General features: G+C 57.8%; 1 protein-coding gene across 12 annotated transcripts in view; it reads left to right on the top strand.

Moving 5' to 3' along the window:
- SPEG (striated muscle enriched protein kinase) overlaps nucleotides 1-20383 on the top strand; it is a 57507-nt gene that overhangs the window by 9908 nt on the left and 27216 nt on the right. For 6 of the 12 annotated variants that reach the window (XM_029933736.1, XM_029933748.1, XM_029933741.1 and 3 more), the window contains 8 exons: nucleotides 76-165; nucleotides 249-585; nucleotides 3425-4728; nucleotides 6571-6714; nucleotides 7050-7232; nucleotides 16697-16872; nucleotides 17097-17185; nucleotides 18046-18221. In XM_029933736.1, the coding sequence (XP_029789596.1) occupies nucleotides 76-165; nucleotides 249-585; nucleotides 3425-4728; nucleotides 6571-6714; nucleotides 7050-7232; nucleotides 16697-16872; nucleotides 17097-17185; nucleotides 18046-18221 (2499 nt within the window). Of the gene's footprint in view, nucleotides 1-75; nucleotides 166-248; nucleotides 586-1026; nucleotides 1121-3424; nucleotides 4729-6570; nucleotides 6715-7049; nucleotides 7233-14268; nucleotides 15769-16696; nucleotides 16873-17096; nucleotides 17186-18045; nucleotides 18222-19527; nucleotides 20364-20383 lie in introns of those variants that run through there. The other 6 variants (XM_029933747.1, XM_029933738.1, XM_029933740.1 and 3 more) reach the window with 6 other exon arrangements.

Raw genomic sequence — 20383 nt, 5'->3', positions numbered from 1 at the left:
GGCGGGAGGAGACACAGGGAAGAGTTGGAGTCAGAGGGAGGAGGGCCCTGCCCACACAGACCCCTTCTTCTCCAGACTCGGAGACGGGAGAGGATGACATCAGCGATGTGCAGGGGACCCAGCGCCTGGAGCTTCGGGATGACGGGGACTTCAGCACCCCCACGGGTGAGCTCTCTGGGCTGCTCTAAGAGCAGGCAGGCGGGCTTCCCACAAGAGGTGCCCAGGCTTCACCGTGCTCCTTTCTCTAGGGGGCTCCGACACCCTGGTGGGCACCTCCCTGGACACCCCCCCGACCTCCGTGACGGGCACCTCAGAGGAGCAAGTGAGCTGGTGGGGCAGCGGGCAGACGGTCTTGGAGCAGGAAGCGGGCAGCAGGGGTGGCGCCCGCCGCCTCCCGGGCAGCCCAAGGCAAGCACAGGCGACCGGGGCCGGGCCACGGCACCTGGGGGTGGAGCCGCTGGTGCGGGCGTCTCGAGCTAATCTGGTGGGCGCAAGCTGGGGGTCAGAGGATAGCCTTTCGGTGGCCAGTGACCTGTATGGCAGCGCATTCAGTCTGTACAGAGGACGGGCGCTCTCGATTCACGTGTAAGTAATGGCCTCACGCAGGCCTGCACTGTTCCACCTCACCACCCGTCAGCCTCCATCCCACCTCCGGCACCATCCATCCCTCTGTGCACTTCTCCCCCTACCCCTGCTATCACCCTGGCCCCAGCTACCTACTCTGTCCTCCCACACTGCTCCCATCTCCCTCTTGTGCCGTCACCGCCCACAGCCTCCTGTTCCCACCGGCCGTGGCTTCCCCCTGCCATCTCCATGGTCTTGTGGACCCCCTCTGTCCCTTCCTGGTCCCCTCCAAGATCTCCACTTCTCCAGGGGCCCTCTCCCACCTCACCCATTCAGGCTCCAGTTGTCCCCCAGATTCCCCCCCCACTGCACCCCCCCCCCCAGGGCCCCCTCCGTGCCTGCTGTCTCAGCAGCTGCTGCCTTTTCTTCTCTCTGCACATTCCTGTTCCCATGTGGGCCTTTTTCTGGGAGGAACGGAACCGTTCCGCAAGGCAGCTCCCAAGAGAGCAGGAGAGCAAGGGAGCAAGAGCGCAGCCAGGAGAGAGAAGAGAGTGAGGTGGTCAGGGAGTAGAAGGGACCAGGGGCCTGGGAAGGCAGGAGGATGTGGGCTGTGTGGGAGGCAGGGGTGGTTAGGGAGGGATGGAGTCAGGGAGCTGGGGTGGAGGTAGAGGGCTGAGTGATGCAGGCTGGGAGCATGTGACGACCTGGTGGGAGATGCTTGTGGGTGGTGGGGCAGGGAGGGGGGGTAAAGGTTTTCGTGGGAGGAGGTGGTGAGGAGCAGAGGTGTTGGAGTGAGGCATTGGAGCCATTTTTGGAGATTTGGGCGCTGGCGGATACAGGAGGGAGTGCTATAGTAGAAGAGGGGAGTGGCTGATGATAGAGGTGTTGGGGGACATTTGGGGAGCTGAGAGGGGCCTAACTTCTGATGGGTATGAGTGTGTGGGGGAGGGACCATCATGGAGGAGAAAGAAGGAGCCTGGTGGAGGGAGGCTGTTTTGAAGGTGGTTGGAGTGGCTAGCGGTAAGGCAGGGGAGAGGGCTGGGGCAGGGGAGGCTTCCTTGCTTTGTGTGGTTAGCATCAGGCATTCCTGGGCCCTGGACTTGCCTTTTCCTTCTCTGCCTTCCTTTGCCAGGCCTCAGCCTAAGCCTGGAGTTGCTATGGCAACTTCGGAGGAACCCATTTCCTTAGTGATGTCTGTGGTACCGAGACTGGCCTGGAGCTCAGGACTGCCAGCAAGAGGCCTCCTCTGCCGTCCTGATTTCTTTCCAGTGCCTTACCCAGTTCCCAGAGGCCATTGCTCAGGGACTCTGCTGTCCCTTCCCCATAGTAGACTTTGCCTCCCTGCAGGTGGCTGGCTGAGATTCTGTTCCCTCAGGGCACGGTGGCTTGCTCTTCTACCCATCATCCTTCCCTCCCTGTGCCGCACCCCTCCCCCCCCCCCTGGCTGCCGCAGCCAGAGGTGGGGTCTGCAGTGTGGGGTGACTGACCCAGGTAGTCTCAAATATCCTTACGCTCAGGCACCCCTTAGAAATTCTGCTTGTGGCTGGTATTCTATTTCTCCTCCCTTATGTGCTCTCAGAATCCTAGACATTTGCAGGGACTATGGGCTCAGGAATCAGACCATTTGGGTTTCAGTCCTGATACCAGCCAGCCATTGCCTAGCTGTGTCACCTTGGTAAGGTAATTTTCCTCTTTAAGCCTCAGTTTGTTCATCTGTAAATGGAAGCAGTGCCACTTCCTATCTCGGAGGATTGTTGCAAGGATTAAATGGTTCAGTGCATCTTAAGCATATTTTGCACGCGCTTGGCACACAGTACTCAATGAGCCATTCCCTAAGTTGTTAGGAAGCCCTCTCCAGTGAGTCAGGTATGATGTTAACATCTCAGATTCCTCTCCTTGCTAATCCTTCTGTTTGATGTCTTCCCCAAGAGTCCAGATGGGAGAAACTGAGGCCCAGCTCTTGGGCATCAAAAGCTCTGTGGGTGAAAGGGGGACTGTGAGGTGACCAGCTCGTTCCCTCTTCCTCTTCTCCCACACCCCCTCTTCGCGCCCACACAGTAGTTATTTCGGAGATGAGTTATTTCGGAGCATACCCCTTTGGGGAGCTTCTGTGCTGGGTGGGAGGAGGGTGGCGGAGGTGGGTAAGGGGGTTCAAAGGATTCAAGGTAATTTTCCCAGAGGAGGGACAAAGTCAGAGGCCTTTAATGGGGGCAGATTGATCAAAGGGAATGGAACCTGGGTGTTCTAGTCTCCCACCCCAGGGACTTCAGCTGCCACCTGCTGTGCTGTGTCAGCCCTGGTGAGGGGCTTAGGTGTGAGTAGGTGCTAGGTAGTCCCTGGGATGGGGGTGTTGCTCCCCGGGGGCTAGTGCCTATTCTTCTAGAGGCCACTGTGAAAGGGGTATGTCCTGCTAAGGATGGGCAGGGCTGCAGGGGGCCAGCTGGGGACAGGAATGAGTGGGAGGCAGCATTCCTTAGAGGGCCCCTCCCCATCCAACCCTCCTGCCTTTCTTCACCATCTTTTGGGTCCTAAGCTCATTCTTTTCTCTCCCACTGCTCCGTTCTGTTTTTTGCTGTTTCCCAGCTTCCGGGGCTGGGGGGAGGGGACTGGTCAGAGCCCGGGAGGCTGAGTCTGTACTTGGGCCCAGCCACCCGACCACGCTTCTGGTGCCAGGGCTGCCAGCCTCTCCCCAGCACCTGCTATGGCTGTGCCTTCCTCTTGGGGGGAGGGGGCAGAGGGTCTGACCCATGTCACCCCCAAGCCTTCCCAGCATGCCCCACCGTCCAATTCCTATCACAAGCTGAAGGTCTAGGAGGGGAGACCCCTAAATCTTCTACCCCTCTTCCTTTTGGTTCCGCAGCAGCGTCCCTCAGAGCGGATTGCACAGGGAGGAGCCTGATCTTCAGCCTCAGCCGGCCAGTGAGGCCCCGCGTCGCCCCGCCCTACCTCCTCCCTCCAAATCCGCACTGCTGCCCCCACCGTCCCCTCGGGTGGGTAAGCGGCCCCCGCCGGGACCCAGCGCCCAGCCCCCGGCCACCCCCACATCGCCCCACCGGCGCACGCAGGAGCCCGTGCTGCCCGAGGAGGCCACCGCTGAAGAGAAGCGAGGGAAAAAGTCCAAGTCGTCGGGGCCCTCGCTAGCGGGCACCGCAGAGTCCCGGCCCCAGACGCCCCTGAGCGAGGCCTCGGGCCGCCTGTCGGCGCTGGGCCGCTCGCCCAGGCTGGTACGTGCCGGCTCCCGAATCCTGGACAAGCTGCAGTTCTTCGAGGAGCGACGGCGCAGCCTGGAGCGCAGCGACTCGCCGCCGGCGCCCCTGCGGCCATGGGTGCCCCTGCGCAAGGCCCGCTCCCTAGAGCAGCCCAAGTCCGACGGTGGAGCGCCCTGGGGCACGCCCGGGACCTCGCAGGAGGAGCTTCGGGCGCCGGGGGGCAGCGTGGCCGAGCGCCGCCGCCTGTTCCAGCAGAAGGCGGCCTCGCTGGACGAGCGCACGCGGCAGCGCAGCCCCGCCTCCGACCTTGAGCTGCGCTTTGCCCAGGAGCTGGGCCGCATCCGCCGCTCCACGTCGCGGGAGGAGCTGGTGCGCTCGCACGAGTCCCTGCGCGCCACGCTACAGCGGGCCCCGTCCCCTCGAGAGCCCGGCGAGCCCCCGCTCTTCTCCCGGCCCTCCACCCCTAAGACACCTCGGGCCGAGAGTCCCGCCGTCGTCCAGCCGCCCCCTCCAGCCGTCACTGGGAAGCCCGGGGACGAGCAGGGGAGGCCCAGGAGCCGCGGGCCGGCGGGCGGGACAGAGCCGGGGGAAGGCCCGCAGCAGGAAGTCAGGCGCCGGGACCAGTTCCCGCTGACCCGGAGCAGAGCCATCCAGGAGTGCCGAAGCCCCGTGCCGCCCCCCGCCGCCTCCGACCCCGCTGAGGCCAGGACGAAAGTGCCCCCAGGTCGGAAGCGGGAGCCCCCAACGCAAGCCGTGCGCTTCCTGCCCTGGGCCACGCCGGGCCTGGAGGGCGCTGCTGTGCCCCAGACGTTGGAGAAGAACAGGGCGGGGCCTGAGGCCGAGAAGAGGCTACGCAGAGGGCCGGAGGAGGACGGTCCTTGGGGGCCCTGGGACCGCCGAGGGGCCCGCAGCCAGGGCAGAGGTCGTCGGGTCCGGCCCACCTCACCTGAGCTCGGTAAGGCCTCGGGGTAGGCTGAGAAGGTGCTGAGTGAGACCTGGGTGGGAGGGCGTTTGGGGAGAGCAGCGCTGCTGGGCAGTTGAGAGGGTGAGCTTCACCGGGAAAGCCCAGGCCCAGGTTCGAGTTTGAGTGAAGGTCTCTGGAGGTCCTGCCGACCAGTGAAGCACGTTGCGAGTGTGTTTAGGTGGAGGCTGGGTGGAGCTGAGATGTGAGAAAGAAGGGTGCCCAGATGCCTGCCACACGTGCCCTGGGTCCGGTGGCCAGCTGGCTCAAGGGCCTAGCCATGGTGGGAGGCATTGCTGAGGATCTCAGGAGCCCTTCCAAACCCCACTCTGTGGGGCAAGAGATGGAGGGCCAGCTCAGTAAATAATTGTCAGGCCCCTGTTACAGGCCAGCTTTGGGCCAGTCACCTCTCAGCTGTGCCCTTTCATCCCAGCACCATCCCCTGACCCACCTGTGGCCACTGAGATCTGACCCAGTCTTTCACCTAGCCACCTCTCTCCCGTTCTTGAGTCCTCGTGTGGCTGTGCTGACTGTGGGCATCTGCCAGCCTGTGTTTTGTCTCCTAGTTGTCCTGTGGATGGTGGCCAATGGCCAGAATGCTCCTCCTCCTAATTCTGCTCACCCTGAACATCACCTGGGGGGTCCACCCCTGGATGGAGGCCAAGGGAGCCCTCCTTGACTCACTCCCGCCCCTGCTGCTTCCCCAGGCCAGATGCCTCTGTTCACTGTTCCCAGGACACTGGGCAGAGTTGCTTTCATTTCACTTACCACCCCATATTTTTTTTCATGAGAATTAATGTATTTTTAATTCAAGTATTACATCTCAAAGTTTGAAAAGACAATCAGGTACCTGCTCGTCGTCCAATGGCCACATTATTGCAGACCACTATGCAGGTGTTGTATTAACTGGGTGCCTAGGGATGTTATTTTTATTTTTTATTTGTATGTCAGCTGCGCAAGATGTTGAGTGTTCCTTATCAGCTCCGTCTTACAGATAACAGAACTGAGGCACAGAGAGGTTATATCATTTGCCCAAGGTTACAGAGCTAGAAAACAGCATAACTGGGATTTTCACTGCTCTTTTGCCTACCTACCCTGTACTTTGTCTAGCTTAAAGAATGTCGCAGTTGGATCCCTCTACAAGAGGGATCCAGTGGGGTTGGAGGATACAGTTGCATATTCAACCTTCCTGGAAGCAGGGAGCGCTTATTTCTTGCGGTATCCCTGGTACTCATGCAGAGCTCAGTGCACTGTAGGTACAATATTGCTGCTTGGTGGATGGTCAGAATCAAAGCTGATTCATGAGGCCTCTCAGATGGCTGCTGGACCCACGTGCTGCTCCCTCTTTTGAATCCGGTGGCATCACTAATTTGACAATTTGCCACATGTTGTCCTGTGACAGCGGTATTTCTGCTTAAAGCTTGAGTTGGCTGTTAACTTGTACTCTGACGGCTTGGAAACTGGTAACATTTTGTGCACTCAGAGCACTTCCTGAAACAGGGCTGGGTCGGCCGTCCTTGATGACTGATTTGTGGAAAGACATGCAAGACACCGTCCCCCATCTTCCTCCAGAAGCCATGGTGACTGTGGCTGAAGTTGAGAAATCAAGCTGACGTAGAGGCCTGGCTGCCCTGTCCTGTTTGAGTACCTTCCTTCTGCCTTTTGCTCCCTGTTTTGGGACATTGAGGAGAGAGAGAGCTCTTGATCCCCATACCCCACCTTCTGGAGGTCCTGGCTTTGCCTTTCTCAGATAAAAGGCTGCCATTATGCCCTCTTGCCCTGAGTCATCCCCACAGGGACCATGTCCCCTTACCCTGTCACCCATGTCTCCGGCAGAATCTTCAGATGACTCGTATGTGTCTGCTGGAGAAGAGCCCTTGGAGGCCCCTGTGTTTGAGATCCCTCTGCAGAACGTGGTCGTGGCTCCAGGGGCAGACGTACTGCTCAAGTGCATCATCACTGCCAACCCCCCGCCCCAAGGTGAGCTCCAGGGCTGGGGCCAAGCTAAGGTTGAGACAGGGAGGGGGACGTCCCTCGGAACTCCTCAGAGGGAGGGGAAGGCAGGGAGGGACGTCTGCTCCCGGGGGCTGGCTGGACTCGTGTGTGTGTGTGTGTGTGTGTGTGTGTGTGTGTGTGTGTTAGGGAGTTTTCCCAGAACCCCCTGGGAGAACAGAGGGCAGGCCTGGGCTTCTGTGAGTGAGGGGGCAGTCCTAAGGATTCCCTAGGGTTTGGGCTCCGTGCAGGGTGAGGGAGAGATTTACTCTGATGGACTGCTGTGGGCCATGGTGTCCAGTCACTGCGCTCCTCCCTCACAGTGTCCTGGCAGAAAGATGGGTCTGCGCTGCGCAGTGATGGCCGCCTTCTCATCCGGGCTGAAGGAGAGCGGCACACCCTGCTGCTCCGCGAGGCCCGGGCGGCCGATGCTGGGAGCTACACAGCCACTGCCACCAACGAGCTGGGGCAGGCCAGCTGTGCTGCCGCGCTGGCCGTGAGACCTGGTAGGGAGCCTGTGGGGCCCTGGGCCGGGGTGTGGGGGGGATAAGCCATGAGCCATGACCCTTCCCACTCCCAGCCCAGAGCCCAGGCTCTCCACCAGTCTGCAGTCTGTTCTCAGATGTCAGCTGCTCTGAGGAAGCATTCTAAATGGCCCAGCCTCATGCTCGCTTCAGCATATACTAAATGGCCCAGCCTCAGAGCCAGGGCCAAATTCCCAAAGGCACACACCAGGCTGGCCAATTCGTGAAGTCACTGAGATTTGTCTTTACGTATCCTCTAAATGCCATCCTCCTGTGGCATTTCCTTGAAAATGGTCCTGTGGGGAAGGCAACTTATCCTTGAATCTCAGAGAAGAACCTCCCAGCTCAGAGGGCTTAAAAGCCACCAGGAGCCTTCTGAAGTCATTTCCTCTCTAGAACAGCAACCTTCCCCCCCAGTAAAGAGACCCTCCCCCACTTCCTTGCTCCTTCTGTTGAACCCAAAGGGGGTAACTTAGAGCTCTGCTCTGGAGACAGCTGTGGCTGCCTTGTTTTCTGTAGTTAAAAAAAACCCTCATTTGGTGTTGGGCTACTTCCTCTGGGTGGAAGCCCGGGTTCCTTCAGGTTCAGGGCAGGGCCAGACTGGTGTCCGTGTGTGGTCAGTTCTGCTCATTCAGGTCTATGGGCCCAACAGCGTGCTGATCCTGGGCAGTGGGGCGGGGGGGGGGGCCGGGTAGGTGAGGCTGGATAGAAGCGAAAGACAGACTCCATCCTCAGGGATGTTACCATTGGATCATCAAGCGAGAAGGGAGGACCTAGGTTGGAGGAGGACAGTGCAGGGTGGCGGAACCCAGGTCCTGGAGCGCCGAGCAGAGCGGTCGGTCAGTGTTATGGGGTGCTGGCCTGAGAGGCAGGTTGACAGCAGCAGTGGGCGGGGCTGGGCATGCCTGGAGGGGGAACAGCACACGCTGTTCTGTCCCTTTCTTTCCCTCAGCTCCACAGGAGACAGGATTACAGAGCCTGTTCTGCTGTGGTCCCAAGGCTCCCGCACTTTCACTGTAAAGGCGGTTTTGGTGGGATCTGCCCTGAGCCACAGTCGTGCATCAGATCCTTTTGTGTGCACCCATCTGGCTTTGCAGAACAGTGGGTCCTCATCTTCCTGAGCACAGGCACCCCTTCCAGGAGCCCATGTCTAATCTTTCTCCTCGCCCCTCCCGCCTCGCTGAATCATGCCCAGCCCTCCATGGCACGTTTCTGTCTTTCCACCACCTCTGGGCTCTGGCTTGTGACTCAGCTCCCAGCTCTCCTCAGGGGGCCTGGGGCTGGCTGCAGGACTCTGGTCAATACCTGGCTTGGGCTGAGATCTGGTAAGGGGGTGGGGGGGTGCCCCGCTACTGACTTGTGTCCATTTGGGAGCCTTTTAAGGTTGGGAAGGAGGCTTGGGGCAAGGCAGCTGTTAGCACTTGACTGGGAGCTCCGTGCGGGTCGTCTTGAACCTCCCTGTGCTTCAGTTTCCTCGTTTGTAAACCAGAGATAATTATACCGTGTTCACGAACAGAAGTAAATGTGCGAATGAGCTTTATGAACTGTAAAGCTGTAGACAAACATTAGCTGTTAGTGTTATTAAGGGGTGCTTTTATGCACAGGCGCTCAGGTTTCCACAAGCCTCCAGAAAGCTCTGTTTTCTTTTTTGGCCCGTCCTCCAGACTGTCTGTGCCTTGGGGACTCCTCCCCAGCCCTTGCCAGGCACACAGCCTCAGCCCCTCTATATTGCCCAGCCTCCGGGTCCTTAGCCCATGGTGGCATCTCTGTGCCCAGCCCCCACTGTTGGGGCGTCAGAAAAGCTTCATCTCACAAGTCAGTGGCTCTGCCCCCAGAGAGCAGCCCCTGTAAGTCATGCCGACTGGGCCCCAGGACTCCCTTGGCAGAAGCAGACTTTCTTCCCCTACAAGGCACTGTTTGGTCCAGAGGGATTGGATGAGGGCCAGCGGACCCAGAGAGCAACAGAGCGGTTGGAACCGTGGTTTGGCACAGACGTTTGGCCAGGGCGGGGGGTGGGGGCGGTCCCCAGACCTGGACAGTGCACAGTGAGGGGGTAGAGCTGAGGGAGAGTGTCAGGCCGTGTGGCTGCTTGCGGGGCGCTGGGAGCCAGCTAAGAGAGGGAGTGTGTAGTGTCTGGTAGGAAGAAGCCTTCTGGAATCATCTCCCTTTCTTGTTCCTTAACCTCTACCCTAGGATTCTGGCAACTAGGACTGGCGGTGCGGTGCCCTCTTGGCACATGCACCCCGAAAGAGCCTGTTTTGGAGAGCCCGCAGAGCTCAATTCCTGGTTGGGAACTGTGGGAACAGGGAATGGGGAACTAGGCAATGTAGTTGCTCAGGAGCTGTGGTTTGAGGGGCAGGGTCGGGTTCTCTTCCACTCCGGCAGCCCCACCCCGGCCCTGGGTCCCTCCCAGCCTGCCCCAGCCTACTGGTACCGGTGCTGAGGCCGTTGCTCTCCCAGAGGGTGTGTGCATATTGCAGCGGGTGGTTGGAGTGGGAGAAGTACTCTTACCTGAAGTGAGGCATTCTCAGCTGCCTGCATCTGTCCACACAAGCGTCTGTTGAGTACCAGCTGGGCGCCGAGTTCTGCGTCTCTCTGAACAGCTTCTTGTGTTTGGAGAGTGTCTTTTCACATCTCCTCTCTTCTTTGAGCTGCATTGCACCGTAGATGCCCCCTTGGAGAGGGCCGTGATAGGTGGTGATATTCCCATTTGACAGATAGGAAAGACAGAAACGAGAATGGAGTGACGTAGAGCTAGCACCAGGCCGGCAGCCTTTATTGAGCACCTACAGTCTACTTAGGAATGTTGTAAGCATCCGGTGATTTGGGGTGATGGAAATAAGCTTAGGTGGATGGCAGATGAAAAGAACAAGAGGAGTTGGCATCTAGCGAGTTCTTTATAGGTACCAGGGCCTGTGTTGATTGGCTTCTCACCTTTACTCTTGCCCGAGGAGGTACGTTCAGTTATTATGCCCACATAACACATAAGGAAGCTGAGACCTGGGAAGCTTTAGCAAATTGCTGTAGAGAAATGCTGACCAATAGAACTTTCTGTGATGATGGAAATGTTTTATAGGTGTACCGGCCAGTATGGTAGCCACTAGCCACGTGTGACTGTTGAGCCCTTGAAATGTGTCCAGTGTGACCAAGGAACTGATTTTTCTTTTCATTGACATTAATATGCATGTAAGTAGTCTCAGGTGGCTAGGGCCTACCCTGTTGGGGTGCTCAGCTCTAGGAGCAGAGGGCCCGTCTGGGGCTGATCATGATTTGAAGCCCTGTCCCTGGGTCTCCCAAGCCTACACTCCTTACCGTCCCCTTCCCTGTACTCTGAACAGGTTCAAGGTGAAGGTAGAATTGTGCTCATGAGCTCACACTGGCTGGAGTTGGGGGGCAGAGACTGCTGATGCCCTCTGTGGGTGGGTCAGATGGGGGGGTTCTTTCCTTCCTGACTTGACTCCCCATCTCTGCTGTGGCTATGGTCCAGCACCTCAGGCTCTGACAGGAGGCCCTTTGGGTGCTGGTCAGGACAAAGGGAGACATGGGGACTCCATTCTGCTTCCTTTAGCCCTCTTTGAAGCACAGGTCTTGTGTATTTGAGCCCAAGGTTCTAGCATTTTCCAGCTGAGACCTTGGCCTCTTCACATTCCCTTGGCTGGCCAGTTTTCTCATCCGTAAGGTGAGGGTCCTTATACCTCCTGGGCTACTTACCTGGTAAGATTTCTGAGGCTCTGTGGGGATGAGGACCTAGGTAAGGACATTTGAGCCAGAGGATATGGCTTTTCAGAGCCCTTTCTGGTCTCACCATATGACTGACACTGTACAACAGAAAAGAGTTTGATTATAGCACGTCATGAGTATGAAAAAAAAGGTACAGTGTCTGCTCGTGCCCCTTGATGGAGGGGAAGTTGGAATGCCATGAGACCCCACTGTCCGTCTTTGAAGGGGGTTTGGACAGCATCTGAAAAGGCAGTGTGGTCCCTTGACCAGACTCAGCCCTTCTGCCTGTCTCCTGACTACCTGAAGCAGGTTAGCAGCAATGAGTGTCTCCCCAAGGCTGCCCCCTCAGAGTCGGAGCTCTCACGCTCAGCCTGTGAGAAGACTGGGGACCTAATCTACCACGAGCGCCAACGATTTATCTAACACACAGCACCCCCCCACCCCCACCCCGTAGTCACCTGTAGGGAATTAACTGTTTCTACAGCGAGGTCACGCCGACCATGTGAAATTCTCTCTGCTCTTTTTTTTTTTTTTTTAATTTTTAGTGTTTGTTTATTTTTGAGAGAGAGAGAGAGCATGAGCAGGGAAGGGCCATAGAGAGAGGGAGACACAGAATCCAAAGCAGGCGTCAGGCTCAGAGCTGTCAGCACAGAGCCTGACGCGGGGCTCAAACTTTACAACATCATTACTTTACAAACTTTACAACAAACTTTACAACAAATATTTACAAGACTTTACAACAAACATTACAACAAACTTTACAACAAACATTACAAGATCGTGACCTGAGCCGAAGTCAGAGGCTTAGTGGACTGAGCCACCCTGGTGCCTCCGTGCTCTCTGCTCCTTGTCCCTTACACACCAAAGTGGAAACCTCAGCCCTGTTCTGCTTTGGAAGGGGTGACACCCGCAACAGCACCTGTGCCTTCCCAGCCACAGGCCGGCCTGTATCCTCCTCTTCCCTCAGCCTTGCTGTCTTTGATGGTGGTGTGACCACAGCAGACATTTAAAGGAATTCCCTCTGGGGACATCCGGGTGGCTCAGTCTGTTAACGTCCGACTTCAGCTCAGGTCATGAGCTTGCAGTTGGATTCGAGCCCTGTGTCGGGCTCTGTGCTGACAGCTCAGGGCCTGGAGCCTGTCTTCAGATTCTGTGTCTCCCTCTCTTTCTGACCCTTCTTTGCTCATCCTGTGTCTCTTTCTCTCAAAATAAATATTAAAAAAATATTTAAAGGAATCCCCTCTGGAGGGGCCCACTGAGACAGTGCTTGTGGAGAACGGGCTGGGAACATTGGCCGGGCCACATTTGTGTGCTTAAGTCCCGCATGTCACCCCCTCCCTCAAAACCTCAAGGGAGCTCCCCTTTGCCTCTAGGAAGGCCACGCCCCTGAAGCTGGCCTCCCCCATTGATGTCTGGAGGCAACTGAGGCACTGAGAGGCACCTCCTCGAACTTTCTCAGGTTTCACTCCCTTCAGTTTTACCCAGGTCTGTAGCCCGCAGGTTTAACTGCCATGGCCTGCGTGTTCTTTTTTTCTCTGAAATATTTGCTCACTCGGTTTCCTCTTCAGGAAATACTTTCCCTTTTCCTGCTTCAACCAAACTTAAAAAAATATATATTTATTTTTGAGAAAGCGAGTGGGGAAGGGCCAGAGAGAGAGGGACAGAGAATCCAAAGCAGGCTCTGTGCTAACAGCAGAGTCCAATGCAGTGCTAGAATTCATGAACCATGAGATCATGATCTGAGCCAAAGTTGGATGCTTAACCAACTGAGTCACCCAAGGGCCCCTCAACCAAATTCATAATTTCAATAATACCCCTATCCTCAGTTACCCCATCTTCCCTGAGTCCACAGTAATCTGCTCTCTGCGCTCCCATGGCCCTTATCTGCCCTGCTCTTTCAACCTTGTCCCTGCTCACTGTACTGGTCGTGTATGTGTCTGGACTGTCATCCTTGTCAGGCGGAAGGCTCCTGAAATCACGACCATGCTTTGGCCACTTCTCAGCCCTCGTTGCGATGTCTGGAGGCCCTGCTGGCTAGTCCGGGGCTATGCGGACCGCAGGGGTTGCGTGTGAGGTAGTAGTGTGGGGGGATTGAGATCCATGTGACTACCCCAGTCCTTGGGATGACCTGGGTGACATGCAGAGGCTGGGCAGGACATGCATCTGCAGAGGGCACTAATGAAGATCTGTGTAAGAGTGGAGGTTGGGAGGGCGGGGGAAAGTATGGAGCAGCGGTCTTCAAAGTGTGGTCCCCAGACCAGCAGTACCCGCATCACCCTGGGAGTATGGAAGAGATGCGCATGAACGTGCCCCCTCCATCAGAAATCCCAAGGGTGGGGTGCCTGGGTGGCTCAGTCAGTGAGGCGTCAGGTCATAGGTCAGCTCAGGTCACGATCTCACGGTTCCTGAGTTCATACCCCGCATCGGGCTCTCTGCTGACAGCAAAGAGCCTGCTTGGGATTCTCTCCCTCTCTCTGATCCTCCCCGGCTGGCATGCACTTAACATGCGTGCTCTCTCTCTCTCTCAAAATAAATAATAAACTTTAAGAGAAAAGAAACTTGGGGTGGGGCTCAGCAGTCTGTGGTTTGAACTCCATCCTGATGCACCGTTAACTTTGAGAATCACTGTGGAGTCAGGAACCTTGCTCAACGTGGGAGGCCACGTCGTGCAGTGGGAAGCACTTGGGCTGTTCGGGTCCCTGCCCTGAAGTTCAGTGGCCGAATAAGATGGAGCTCACCTCTCAGGGTTGTTTTCCTCCCATGAGGATCAAAGAACTCCCTAAACTTTCAAGTGCATAAGAATCACCTGGCATGCTTTTTTAAAATGTATTTTCCTGACCCCAATTTTAGGACATCGTATTCTTCAGGTCAGACTAAGACCCAGGAATTTATAGATTAAATAGGCACCCAGGTGGTCCTGATGTGGGTGGCTGCAATGCCCTGGTGTAGAAGGCCTTTCATGTAGGTGGCTGTGACTATATTTATCCTTAGGCCATCTCAAGCTGGATGCACAGGTCTGGGGCAGGAGAGCCCTCCCACCTTGAGGGGCTCCCTACAGTGGTATTTTCATCACTCGAGTCTGACCTGGGAGCAGTGTTGAAAGGCCATACACGTGCAGAGTCAGCGTGTTTTGGGGTGGTGGGGTGTGTAGGGGCAGCACTCACACCGTGGGCTTATGTGCATGTTGGGTCTATGGGGGCACCTGCTCCCCACCTCCTGGCTGATATAAGGATGTTTCCCACAGCAAAAGCCAGGCTAGTGGATGGAGTAGGGCTGACATATAGGGACTGGCTATAAAGATGGTCTGGGTGGTGGGGTCAGTAAGAAGTGGGATGGCACCAAAGCCTGATGTGGAAACCCAGGGGTTCTGGGAGCTGGAGACAGATCCTTGCTCAATGTCTCTGAGCTGCTTGAGGACCTGGATTCACTGGGTAGTTGGATGCCCCCAGGGTGTAGTTCCCCAACACGCCACCAGGGGTCTCTGAGGCTCCCTGCAAACCTTGCCAATTTGCTTTCATCTCTGCTGTCTCTCCCTGGGCCTGTGAGCGCCAGCCCTGCCATCCAACCTCGAGGTGACCCTGGAGGTCACCAGGCTCCACAGAGGGGAGGGGGCTCTTGTTTGCAGGGCTCAGTATGAGCTGGTGGCCAAGCTCTGGGTAGACATTTGCCAAACGCCATTCTCACTTGCTTCCCCACCCCCACCTCAAGATAGCCAACGTGAATGGTGGGCCCCCCTCCTCTGCCAGTCCCCTCCTTCTTCACTGGCGGTGCTGGGAAACACAGGTCATAGCTTGGGAATGTGGCCCTGGGTTGGGGGTGGTGCTCGGAGGGAGAAGGACATATGACCTCTCCTCAGCAGCTCCCCTGTTCTGCTGCTCATCTCCAAGCCCCTTCCCCAGCCCAAGTACAGAAGGACGCTTGTTGTGGGGCGTTAGTGGAGGAAGCAGCCCCTGCCTCATGACTGTGGGTCCTGGTAGAGCTGACAGAGCGAGGGACAATCGTATTGAAGGAGGAGGGTGGGTGGTGCAGAGCCAACCCTGCCATGGCAGAAGCTGGGAGGCAGAGGTGGGATTCTGGCCCCCTCAGGTGGAGGAGGGTGCTTCTGGGAAGAGGCTGAAGGTCCGGAGAGTTCCCTGATTCCCAACACCAGAGAGAACAGGGTATGGCCTGGCTCCAGAATTTGAGGCCTGTCAGCACATTCCCACGTGGGGAACAAGGGGTGTCATGGGGGCCGTCTGCCGTCGGTACCTCATCTAGTGGATCTGTCGAAGTGAACGGGTCAGGGCAAGCACCTTGGGTGCTGCAGTGAAGATAGCACCCCCATCTTTCCCTGGGGACTGAGGGCCCCGCACTTTGAGTCAAGGTACACCGAGGGGGCTTTGCTCTTGTCAGGGTCTAGAAACTGTAAAGAGAGAAAAGGCAGATCCTGCTGTTTGGGAATGAGCAGGGTGGCTAAATCCAGCCGGGCTGCGCTCTGCCCCTCCCCTCTCCTCCCCCTCCACTGCAGGGCCCTGGGCTGGGCTGCTTGTGGTCTCAGCAGGCACCACCTTCCCCGCCAGCTGCCTGCCTGCCACCGAGCCTGTCCCTGCCCTGCCAGACCCCACCTCCTCCTTCCCCTCCTCAGGCTCCTTCCCCTCCCCCAGGCCCTTGGGTGCAGAGCCTCTGAGTGAGTGGGGCTGGGCAGGCTGGGGTCTGGGGAGCTGGGTGGGGTGGACAGTGGGCAGGCAGCAGGAGGGCCTGGTGCCAGGGCAGAGCCTTGAGGATAGGCACAGCCTGGGGTCTGTGTGCAGAGTCTCGGGTGAGTTGGGGTCCAGCCTTGTGGGGAGGGGCTGGGCCACAGGGGCTGGGGGTGGGGGAACTGGGAGGAGGGGCCAGGGGGCTGCGGCGGATTCATGTCTGTATTTGGTAGTCGGATAGGAGCCAGCTCAGTGAGGCTGGGCCCCTGGCCAGTTCCAGGGGAGGGCGTCAGGGCCCTGGGGACACCCCTCCCCCAAAGCAGACACTCGTGACCCCCTCTTCTTCCCAGTCTGAGCCGCCCTTCTCTGTGGATCCCGCAAACTGCTTTTCCATCCCCTGAGAGTTTTGGGGTCCGTGCTCTAGGGCTGGGGCCAACAGGTGCCCCTGGGGTATTTGGGGCAGGAAGCTGAGAAGGGAGAGGGGGAAGGGCAGGCTGGGCAGTGCCGCCTCATTGGCCCTGGCACCATCCGGATGGGGCTTGTCTGGGGCATGTATTCCTGTGCACCAGGCCTAGCTCACCCAAGAAACGGGTTCCTGGCTGTGCCATTCTGGGGACCATGTGCACTAGGAGCCTGCAGCTCCACGCCAGTGATGTGGGTTTCCTGCTCTGGCGGAATTCCAAGTCTCTGATCAGGCCCAGACGGCAGTCCCTCTGGTGCCTGAATCCTTTGTCCGAGGTCCACCTGGGACACCCACCTCCCACCCGGGAGGGTCCGCAGTGTCAGTATGAGAAGAATCCATGGTAGAGCAGGATTCATGGGCTCAGGTCCAGGAAACCCCTGAGCAAGGTCACGCAGCAAGCAAGTAGGAACCCCATGAAATGAAATCAGGGCAGGGCTGGCCTATGTCCTGGGCTTTGGGGGACATTTCAGACCTTATGAGGTTCTTGATCTGGGGCCAGTCTAGCCAGTTCTGTCATTCTCTCTGGCCCTTCTTCCCGTCCTGGAGTCTCTTTCTGTGCCACCGTCTCTCTTCTATCTCTTTTCCAGGCGAGTCCACATCACCTTTCAGCAGCCCTATCACCTCTGATGAGGAATACCTGAGTCCCCCAGAGGAGTTTCCAGAGCCGGGGGAGACTTGGCCCCGAGCCCCCACCATGAAGCTCAGTCCCAGCCAGAACCGCTGTCCCTCTGACACTGGCTCCAAGGCACCTCCCACTTTCAAGGTCAGCCCCCAGAGGCCAGCCCCTGGACACCCTCATTCCATCACATGTGCCTTTGTTCTTGGGGCCGCACCAGGTTTTAGCAAGGCCTAGAGCTTGGCCCCATTACCTGAAGCCAGTCACAGTCAGCCTGGTGTGGAAGAGTGTCTGTCCCAGAATCCTCTGGCCCCCAGGAGCCACACATGGGCCCTGAATATTTCCCCTGATACTTTGGGGTCCTTCTTCAGGTCTCACTTATGGACCAGTCAGTAAGAGAAGGCCAAGATGTCACCATGAGCATCCGCGTCCAGGGCGAGCCCAAGCCGGTGGTTTCCTGGTGAGTAGCAGCCACTGACCCTCACCTGCTAGCTTCCTCCACTCCAAGCTCAGCCCTGGCTTTGGGTCGAAAGGGGTAGACCCTTTGTGGTGTGATCTGCCCAGTGGGGGTCCATCCCAGGTCCCATGGTGCCACTCCCTTAACACGACTTTGTTCAGCCTCATTCAGGTCTTCTTCTGGGGTGGGGTCTGGGTAACAAAAGGTCTCCTGTCTGTCCAGTGGGGGATGAGTGGGCAGGAGTCATCTCTTGGAGAAGACGGCCCATCCCCACCCCCATCAGGTGACGGCGGGGCAATGTTTGAGGCCTGCTCTGCTACCAGCCCTGTGCTGGGCTCTGGGCATAAGCATTCGAATCTGAGCTGCCAGAGCCCAGGGTTGAATGTGGGCCTCAGCCGGACTCCTTCCTCCTGGGTGCATAGAACTTTAATTACTCAGGTCGCTTAGATTCCTATTATTTGGGTTCTAGTTTTCATTTTTAATCCCTTGTCCTGTCCCCTGTGATTTTTTAACATCATTATTTCTTACCCCTTTGGGGAAGTGGGAAAGCTCTCTGTCCATTATAAATAATAAAAGAACAAGACACGATGACGTTTCAGACCTATTAAGAACCAAAGGGTGTGGTTAGGTTCCAAGGAAGGTTAAGATTCAGGTGGGCAGAGGTGTTCTGGAAGTTTCTGGGGGTGGGGGGTGGGATCGCAGAATCAGGGTGAAAACCTGGCCCTGTAACTCCAGAGTGCTAGTGGTCAGTGAGACGGATCCGAGAGGGGACAAACGATGTGGGGGAGGAGGAGCCCACCCGGCCCTGGGGCTCCCCACCTGCTAGTCCTGGGCCCTCGCCTGAGTTCTGATCCCTCTGACAGGCTGAGGAACCGGCAGCCCGTGCGCCCGGACCAGCGGCGCTTCGCGGAGGAGGCAGAGGGCGGGCTGTGCCGGCTGCGGATCCTGGCGGCCGAGCGGGCTGACGCTGGCTTCTACACTTGCAAAGCGGTTAATGAGTATGGCGCCCGGCAGTGTGAGGCCCGCCTGGAGGTCAGAGGTGAGTGCCTCATACACTCCACAAAACCCACCCTCCCCACCGGCCCTGCCCGCCCCAGCCCCTTCCCTGCTCAGATGCCAGCTTCCACACAGCCTCGATTAGAGGATGTCAGAACAGAAAGGGCCTTACAAAACCCTGTAATTTGTTGCTTATATTGTAGTTGAGTAAACTGAGGCCCAGAGAGGGGAAGTGACTTGCTCAAGGCCACGCGGCAAGTTGTTCAGTGCTCAACCTACTACACAGTACTGCCTTCCCTATGCTTAGTCACACCTACCGCCTGATGCCAGCCCTGCTTCCTGCCACCAGCTGTCCTCTCCCTGCACTCTTCCAAGCTTTGGTCACCTTGCCCTTTCCAGGCCCCTCCCTTACAACCCCCTGCCCCCGCCTTGCCCCTTTGCCCTCCTACCCATCCCATTGCTGTGTAGAAGCTATTGTGGTTGGAGGTGGCAGTGGGGAGAGTCTGATAGCTGGACCCGTTCGGAGGGCCCCTCGGGGCTTGAAGCATTACCAGGGACCCCAGGGCTGTCAGGGTGGGCACCACAGAATGTGGAAAGGGCTGGGCCCCAGAAGCTGGGGCACGAGGGGGATAGCAGGCAGGCCGTAGCCAGGCTGCCCTTCGGGGGTGGGTGGTGTTCCTCCCAAGGGCTGGCTGTTAACCTTGCCTTCTACTCACCTTTCTCTGTGGGCACTCAGGACTGACATCCTCCTTAGTTCTGCATGTAGCCATCATCCCTCCCTTCCGGTAGAGGCCAGCTCCTGGATCCCACCAGCCCCTGCTGGAGCTCAGACCCTAAAAGTCATGGTCACCCCCAGCGGGCCCTCCCTCCTCAGTTTCCTGCCCTGTGCCTCCCGTTCTTCCAGCTGCCACCTCCTTGGTCTCTGAATTCTTCAGCTCTGCCCGCACCCGTTCCCTGGCCCATCCCTTCCCCTCCAGAGTCTGCCTCTGACTTGCTTCTCTGTTGTTAACCCATGTGTCGGTGCTTCTCTTTCTTTGGGATTCCTCCTGACATCCCCTAGGCTTTGGGTGCCCCTGGTGTCTTCTCCCTCGTTGCCCACGGCTTCTGCCTACCCAGGAATCCCAGAGACCTGCTCGGCCTCTGGCTGGCTGCCAGTCCCCCCATCCCAAGGCTGATCATGGCGGGATCGGAAAGTGGCAGTGTGCCCTGGCAGTTTTAGAGGCAGATTTCCATGTAGAGGGGCCCTAGCCAGGTCTGCGTGCTGTGGGTGCCTGTGTGTGCGCGTGCGCGTGTGCGTGTTTGCTGCACTAACCTGCCGCTTGCTGACTGAGGTTTTTGTCTGTACACAGGCGAGTGAGCTCAGGGGGCCGACTGCGCTCCCCCCGCTACCCTCCGAGCCGCGCCCCTGTCTCAGGCACCTCTCGGACCTCGCTGTGTTTCACTGCCTCCTGCCCACAGACCCTGCCGGCCCGCCGGCCTGGACCCTGTCCCAGCTTCCCATTCCCTCCCCTCTCCACCTTACGCAGCATCCTGGGATAGCCCATGGGCCCCTAGGGACCCTTCTTCCCCAAGCGGACATATGGCTGGGCAGCCCCTACATGGACTGAGTGCCAGGAAGGGGCAGCCATGAGGGGTATCAAGACCCCCTCCCCCAATCTCTCCCTGCAGGGGAGCACCCAGCGAGCGCATGTGCTACCGCTGCTACAGGCCCTGTCTGTCTATCTGTTTGTCTGTCTGTGTGTCTGTGACAGTCAGGGAAGGATGCCTCTGAGCTGGTGTGGGGTGAGGCAGAGCGGGACAGGCCAGGGCATAGCGTCTGCAGGAGGGAGGAGCCTAAAGGGGCAGGAGGCTGCTGACAAGGGGCTCATGAAGCTGAGGGAAGGGGGGCAGGGCGCTGACCATTCCAGAAACAGGTTTCAAATGGCACAACACTTTCTATTTCACAAGAGACAAAAAGCCAGGGGCCTCAGGCCCTATGCTGATGAGGAGGCCTGCCAAGTCCTGCTCTCAACAGGTTTAGGGCTCCTCTGGGGCTCCCCTTTTCACGGTCAGGGCCTGGGATGCTCTGTCTGGAAATGAGGGTGTTAGCCAGGCTGGACCAAAGAGTGAGGGCCTGCTGTAATGGGCGTGGGGACATTTGGAAAAAGTTGTTTCTTAGCTCAAATAAAGTCCAGTTTGTACCCAGCTGGTGTGCCGTGTGGTTTT

Source organism: Suricata suricatta, chromosome 3 (genome assembly GCF_006229205.1).
Source record: "Suricata suricatta isolate VVHF042 chromosome 3, meerkat_22Aug2017_6uvM2_HiC, whole genome shotgun sequence".
NCBI classification, from domain to species: domain Eukaryota; kingdom Metazoa; phylum Chordata; class Mammalia; order Carnivora; family Herpestidae; genus Suricata; species Suricata suricatta.
Note: the sequence above shows the minus strand (reverse complement) of the source record. Positions and strands in the feature narration are given on the sequence as shown.